Below are 7,905 nucleotides of genomic sequence, written 5' to 3'. Positions count from 1 at the left end.
TCCTTACATGGCTTGATGACTCTCAAAGGATGGCCATTGGTCCCTTGGAGTCTGAGGTATCCACAGGAAGAGCTATCTGGGTGGAATGAGTTTCTTCTATGGGCCACTATGAGAGCTAAATGTTCTTGATGGGCCCTCAGTACATAGCTGTCTGGCCTTAATGTAAATTTTACCAGGTGGGTGTTACCCAGGAATACAACACACGTGTATAATGCCAGTTCATAGCCAATGTTCACAACTTCAAATACAAAGATGATACATGCCACAGCCGTAACAAGGAATTTTTGCACCCGAGGCAAGGGCCGGCTCCAGGCTCTTCGGTGGCAATTCGGTGGAGAGTCCCTGAGTCCCTGTTGGAGGGAAGGACCTGCTGCAGAATTGCCGCCGCTGCTTCATTCATTCTTTGGCGGCAAGTCGGCAGCAGGTCCTTCCCTCCGACAGGGACTCAGGGACCCACTGCCAAATTGCTGCTGAAGAAGCGGCGTGATAGAGCTACTGCCGAAGCGCCGCTGATCGCGGTAGAGCTGCGCCCTCCACTTTGCGCGCCCGAGGCAAGTGCCTCACTCATCTCGCCCTTGTTAGGGCACTGATACATGCATAGAAACAGGGTATTCATACTTAGCAAATCACAGCGTTTCCATTGACACCTTACATGACATACTTTGTACACGATTTGTTGCGACTATATAACAGTGGCAATATAAATGGTTATATTCAATCATACAGCATCACTCTTTTCCTTTTGGCTTTAGGGAAGATTTTCTATTTTACTGCTCTACCTCAGAAAGGCAAGAGCTTTACACCATCCCCTGAGACCAGTGGATCTTTGGGCTATTTCAGCCATTTCTATGCCCAAATGCTTGCACCCACAAAAGCTAATCTCAACCTAGTACAGCTCCATCCAGTATCATCTCCTTCACCTATCTCCATGCATGGCACAGACCGAATGTTCTGGGGCAGCAGTTAATCAGCATTCCAATAACTCAGCCATTCTTACCGCTCTCCATGTTATAGGAAATGAGTGTGTAAAGGCTCAGCGAACAGCAAGACAGCTTAATTCTAAAATGAAATCCATTACAATTCAGAACTTACATATCATCCATTTCATGATACACAAAAGAAAATCATCATCTTCAGTAAACAAAATGCAGTATTGTTTTGTTTAGAAATGTCCCAAGGAGGATTTAGTTCACATATTTGGAGCAGAGCTATGAACTGCATTAGGAAGCCATGTTAGACTGCTATTTTGTCATCACTGTTGCCTTCCTGTTTCTTTCCACTGCCAGGTAATAGACACGGTTGGCTTCTGGGTAAGTGACTTTGCAGAGTGGCAGCTTGTAGACGGCAGAGTTGTCTGTAGTTAGTAGCAGGAAGAGAAATGCGGAGAAGCAGAAAGGCCAGGTGCAGGCTGGTAATCCAAACTGAAAGGAAAAGGATCTTGATCATTCCACTCACAATTTTGACTGTTCTATTTTCTTAATTCTTCAACCTTAGATAGATGCAAAGCAAAGAACCACGGAGCATCAGAACAAGCTCGTTGTTAAATAGGTAGAGAGGGACTCTGTGTGTGTGCGCGCGCGCGCACGCATGCACACTCACACAGACTGTAGCCTACAGGCTGTATGATGGGCTACAGAGCCTTAGGCTTCTGTTGACCAAATGGCTGCTCAGTGTCCAATGTGAAATGAGTTGGCTGTCTCATCCAGCTCCTAATAGACTCGTGTTCCCACATTGTATGAAACTGGATTTATGGCTTATTACAACAATCTGTAACTCACTAACCCCCCATTTTGTCCTATGACTTCAGGAGTGCTAACAGGCCACTTCACCTTGAATGGACACTTAGAATATGTGATAACTACTTATGCTAAACTATCTATTTGAACTTGTATTTAGCGGTGACACTCTGAGCCCTGGTCTACACTGAGGGCCGGCTCCAGGCACCAGCTAAGGAAGCAGGTGCTTGGGGCAGCCAATACAAAGGGGTGGCACTCTGACCGCTATTGGGGCAGCACAGCTGGGTCTTCGGTGGCAGTGGGTCCCTCAGTCCCTCTCTTCCTCTTTGAGCTGCTGCCGAAGTGCCCCCGAAGAATGGAGCGGCACGAGTGAGCTGCCAATTGGCTTTTTTTTTTTTGCCACTTGGGGTAGCAGAAAACCTGGAGCTGGCCCTGTCTACACTACAAAATTACTTGGGTATACCTATGTTGCTCCGGGGTTTGAATAATCCAAGTTCCTGAATGACACTGTTATACCAACCTAAGTGCCAGTGTAGACAGTGCTATGTCGGCGGGAGAATATCTTCTCTTGCAGAGAAGGCTCCAGGGTTTTTGCCGCCCCAAGCGGCGAAAAAAAAAAAAAAGCTGCGATCGTGATTGGCGGCAGCTCCACTGCACCTCTTTCTTCTTCAGCGACACTTTGGCGGCAGGTCCTTCACTCCGAGAGGGACCGAGGGACCTGCCGCAGAATTGCCACCGAAGAGCCAGACATGCTGCCCCTTCCCCTTGGCCGCCCCAAGCACCTGCTTGCTGAGCTGGTGCCTGGAGCCGGCCCTGTTCTCTTGACATAGCTACCACCTTGCGAGGAGTAGGATTAACTAAGCCAGTGGGAGAAGCTCTCTCCCACTGGCTTAGAGGGCCTTCATTAAAGTGTTGTAGCTGTGCCGATGCAGTGTTTAAGTGTAGACCTGCCCTCAGTACCTTTCCCAGACCTGAAGAAGAGCTCTGTGTGGCTCAAAAGCTTGTTTCTCACCAACAGAAGTTGTTTCAATAGAAGATATTACCTCACTCACCTTGCCTCTCTAGTGTCCATATCTCGTACTTGCTGGCAGCCTCAGAACAGTCCTGGGAACTGAAAATTAGAAAACAACACGAAAAAAATACCTACCACAGAGAGGGAATTAGCAAGTGCTGCTCGCAGATAGGCACAAAAGAAGGCTGTGAAGAGGACATAGGAAACTTCAGGTTAAAATGTGTTTATCGCAGCATTAGACAGCTAGCAAAAATTACACCACAACCCCAGATCCCCTGATTGCACCTCCTTATAGATACATAGACATGCATCCTTGTTTTTTCTATGGATCAATGCCAGGCACAAAAGTTTGGTATTCAGAGATTTTTAGGGGTTTGTCTATACGTACAACGCTGCAGGAGCCCAGCTGTACTGATACAGCGGTGCCACTGCAGCGCGTCTGGTGAGGACGGTCTATGCCAATGGAATAGAGCTCTCCCGTTTGCTTAAAAATACCCTGCCACTTTCAGAGGTGAAGCTATATCAGCAGGAGAAACTCTCCTGGCAACATAGTGCTCTGCACATGAGTGCTTATGTTGGTGTCACTTATGTGGCTCAGGGGGTTGAATATTCACAGCCCTGAGTGACATAAGTTTTGCCAACATAGGCTGTAGTGCAGATGTAGCCTAAGGCCAGAAGGGACCATTATGTTCATCTAGTCTGACCTCCTACATAACAGGTCATAGAGTGTCACCCAGTGATTCCTGCATCGTGCCCGTAACTTCTATTCATCACTGATGGAGGACACATTCCTGTGCCTACCTTGCATCCTGCCATGTTGTGTGTGAGCATGAAAGGGAGCTTACAGAATGAAAAACTGGTTTAAAACTGCTTTGTGTATGAATTTCTCCCAAAGGGAATGGGGAGGTAGGCCCATAGATCTGCCTCTTCTCTCTACACCCCTATAGATAAGGCTGATTGAAAATTTCCTGTTGAAAGTGTTTTCCAAAAGAAATCTGGGTTTTGACTCAAGTGATTTTTTTTGGGAAGAGCACAATTTGTATGGGAAATTTTGACACTTTGTCGAAAAATGGAATGCCTAAAATCAGAAAAGTTTACAGTTTTCACTGAAAATGGAAATGTTTTCATTCAAAATGGCGCTGCTGTGCCTAATGGAAGCCGTAGTGTGGGTGCCTTTTGCTCCCATTCTCCTCTCGCAGTGACTATGTCTTCCCTGAAGTGTCATGACCCCTATGATGCACCTTCTTCCCTCACCAACATGGGAGAAAGTGGTGCCTCATGGGACATGTAGTTCAGGCCTATAGAGGAGAATGAGAGCATGAGGCAACTAAACTACAATTCCCATGGGGCATGGTGGTGCCATTTTGAATTAAAATATTTCAGTTTTCGGCCAAAATATATTTTGATATTTCACTGAAATGTCAACATTTTCTGAGGAAAACCCCCTATTTTCTGACCAGCACTACCCATGGAGCATGCTGTGGGAACAGGCTGCTGTGCACACACACTCTGTGCAGTGGGCAGCTTGCGATGAGATTGAACTTCCCTGAGGCATGGTCTCTCCCTGAGGTCTCTTTTCAGCGTGTGGATCTTCCCTCTCCCTGAAAAACATGGGCTGGTGCTCAAATGGCATATTTTAGCCCTAGCTAATCAATCATTCTCTTGGGTCACACACAGGGTGACCAGACAGCAAATGTGAAAAATCGGGAAAAGGGGTGGGGGTTATAGGAGCCTATATAAGAAAAAGACCCCAAAATCGGAACTGTCCCTATAAAATCGGGACATCTGGTCACCCTAGTCACACATCTAGCATCTTTCACAAGCGCTAGGTGCATTTAAAATGAAGGATGGTATCAGGCATACCACAGGCCACTGCTAGCAAGTGGGTCTGCCATGTGGGAGCGTAGAACATGCCTCCTATTGCAATGCAGGAGAGGACGCTGTTGTAGCCCCAAAAGCCAGAGTAGATCTCAGCAAAGGGTGCTGCAGCAGTCAAGCCTGTAAAGAAAGGGAGACACATCAAGGGAAACTTGTGTTAAAAAAAAATCACTCATTAACAGAACTGGTTTCTTTCTCTTTGTTACTAGTGCTGACATTGAAAGCATTCAAACTTCTAATGGCCTGCCACCCTTTCTGCTGCACGTTTACTCCTTGCACTACACGTTGCATTGGTAAGTAAAATAGATTGATGATCAGTTTCACTTTCTGCTTCTTAAATATGAGCATAGGAGCTAAGGACAATCATGAATTCCCTCTCTGACATCACCAGCTTAAAATCCAAAGGTGTAGTTCTTTGATCAGCCTTCTCTAACACCAACGTAGAGCAGTGTGGACATTTACAAAACCAAACTGCACTCCACATACAATTCTCCCCCCAGGAGGGAGGGAGACGGGGAGAGCTGAATGTCACTTAATGCACTACTGGAAGGTGTGCAGATACTACAGCAGTGAGGGTGGTATAAGAACCTACACAGAATACAATAGAATAGAATGTTGCAATATATGGGTTGCAAACTCTGCAGGAGGATTTTTAAAACCAGCTGTTAATTGTTTTATTACCATTGGGTAGGAGAAAGGGAGAGTTGTGGCTGATATTTGTAACTTTTGCCTTCGTTCCAAGGAAGCATTTCTGCTGATCACAGGTTTTCTGAGCACCAAAGACCCAAGCATCCCCATGCCTCTTGCACGTGGGAACCCTTTCACAGTGCGCAACAACAACGGCTTTATCGAACCTACAAATTGCTGAGCAATGTTACCTAATCTTCCATGCTGGTAGATGGCACTTTTTACATTAGCTATTTACCATGTATGCCTATATATATGCCTATCTTTTATACAGAACTCTAGTGACAGGTTGGTGATTTGCCCAAGTGAGTGTAAAAAGCTGTGAGCAGAGGGAGATATCTGCTCTGGGAAGCGCAGGAGTCACCATCTATGCAAATTATAAGGTAAGGATGAGCCAAGCCCTAAGTCAGATCATGTAGTCAGTGGGCTTCCATGCTGGCATAAGTGTGTGCAACATTGGGGCCTGACTTTTAGACATGCCACAGTGACAAGAGGTAACAAACAAGAAGGATGGGATGGGAGGAAAAACAAGGGCTGGAGCATGAAGATCACAGAGTTCCCCAGTTCAGGTGTGTGCATCTCTTGATGGTTTAATTAACCATTTATGAGACTAATGGTCACTGGTGTTGATGTAACACACATGCTCTATACTGCGGCATTTGGCTTTGGCACAAAGAAAGGGAGAGAAGCAATGGGGAGGGAACATGGCTCTTGTGCAGAGAGCAGGGCAGGGACACTCATGGGGTCTGAGAGCCTGAGCCAAACGTCTACATTGCAATTAAGCAGCCCCTTAGCCCGAGCCCCAAGAGCCCAGGTCAGCTGATACGGGCCCGCTTTTTTAATCGCAGTGTGGACATACCCTAAGAGGCACAATCTGCAATTGACCCAAGGGCTGGAATGCTGCTAGTTGTGAGGATCCCCAGACTTCATTTGCTGGCAAGGTTCTGAAGTGTTTGAAAGAACTGAGCTGGTGCATTTTTTCTCAAGCTCTGAAGAGGCCAGGTGACACACCCGACAGTACCATGGCCACACGATTGAGACTGAGATGTCAGCTCAGCGAGACGATCAGAGGGGAACATGTTTTGATGTGTGTGTGCTGAAGTATGAAAGTATAACTGTTGTGTTGAAACTTTATAGCTGAATAGGTGTAACAGCATGAGTACAGCTACTGAAGCTGCCATGCACTCCTTAGCTGCAATGGAGAGGCACCCTTAGGGTTAGGAGGCCAGCATTAACATCCAGGCATCAGCATGGGAGTAATGGGGTCAGAGTTCTGCGACAGGGTTTGGGCTAGGGTTGCCAACTTTCTGACTGAACACCCTTGCCCCGCCCCTTCCCCAAGACCCCGCCCTGCTCACTCCCTCATGCCCCTTCCCTCTGTCACTCACACTCCTCCACCCTCACTTGCTCATTTTCACCGGGCTGGGGAGCATCCCTTTTCGACCGGGTGTTCTGTTGAAAACTGGACGCCTGGCAACCCTAGTTCGGGCACTAGCACTAGAAGGTGGGGTTAGCTTTGGGGATGGGCGAGGGAGTCATTGTTAGGGCTGGCGTGTCAGTACTGGGATTAGGGTGAAGATGTCAGCACCCGGGTTGGGCAATACAGGCACACAGAGCCCTCTAGCAGCTAGCATTGCACACACCCACCCTCACACCCACACCCCTCTAGTGGCTGGGATGATTATTACGAACACACAGAATCCTCTACCCCTCTAGCGTGTTTGTGCACATGAGCACGGACACACTCAGCCCCCCCTCCCAGTGAATGTTCCTCATCAGATAACAGCCCTACCACTGCTGCTCGCTAACAGAGGTCTCTCTTTAATTCAAGTGACAGAGGTCTCTGCTGTGATGCTGAAGGTCCCCAGGTTCTGCTCCTTGCTGATGACCCTGGGTGTGCGTATGTAAATCAGGGCATACAAGGGTGTGTGTGTGTGTCTCGGACTCACACTGGAATACACAGCACGCACAGCCAGTGGCATTGAAGGACCCATTGTGGGGTGGGATTTGGAAAGGACATAGAGGATATGGATGACCGTACTCACAGAGTAGTTATTAATGCTTTCCAATCCTCCTGGAAAGGTATAACAAGTGGGGTTCCGCAGGGGTCTGTTTTGGGACCGGCTCTGTTCAATATCTTCATCAACGACTTAGATATTGGCATAGAAAGTACGCTTATTAAGTTTGCAGATGATACCAAACTGGGACGGATTGTAACTGCTTTGGAGGATAGGGTCATAATTCAAAATGGTCTGGACAAATTGGAGAAATGGTCTGAGGTAAACAGGATGAAGTTTAATAAAGACAAATGCAAAGCACTCCACTTAGGAAGGAACAATCAGTTTCACACATACAGAATGGGAAGAGACTGTCTAGGAAGGAGTACGGCAGAAAGGGATCTACGGGTTATAGTGGACCACAAGCTAAATGTGTTAACAGTGTGATGCTGTTGCAAAAAAAGCAAACATGATTCTGGGATGCATTAACAGGTGTGTTGTGAGCAAGACACGAGAAGTCATTCTTCCGCTCTATTCTGCGCTGATTAGGCCTCAACTGGAGTATTGTGTCCAGTTCTGGGCACCGCATTTCAAG

At 47.2% G+C, this 7,905-nt stretch overlaps 1 protein-coding gene across 1 annotated transcript in view; it reads right to left on the bottom strand.

Annotated features, from left to right (window-relative positions):
- Window positions 1-514: 514 nt before the first annotated feature.
- LOC123373402 (urea transporter 2-like) overlaps window positions 515-7,905 on the bottom strand; it is a 43,122-nt gene continuing 35,731 nt past the window's right edge. The window contains exons 18-20 of the mRNA XM_045022436.1: window positions 4,612-4,746; window positions 2,884-2,933; window positions 515-1,421 (exon numbers count right to left, since the gene is read on the bottom strand). Coding sequence (XP_044878371.1) covers window positions 1,242-1,421; window positions 2,884-2,933; window positions 4,612-4,746 — 365 coding nt within the window. The 3' untranslated portion in view covers window positions 515-1,241. The remainder of the gene's footprint in view (window positions 1,422-2,883; window positions 2,934-4,611; window positions 4,747-7,905) is intronic.

The sequence above is a fragment of the Mauremys mutica genome, chromosome 6 (genome assembly GCF_020497125.1).
Source record: "Mauremys mutica isolate MM-2020 ecotype Southern chromosome 6, ASM2049712v1, whole genome shotgun sequence".
Classification (NCBI taxonomy): domain Eukaryota; kingdom Metazoa; phylum Chordata; order Testudines; family Geoemydidae; genus Mauremys; species Mauremys mutica.
This window is presented reverse-complemented; position numbering and strand designations above follow the sequence as displayed.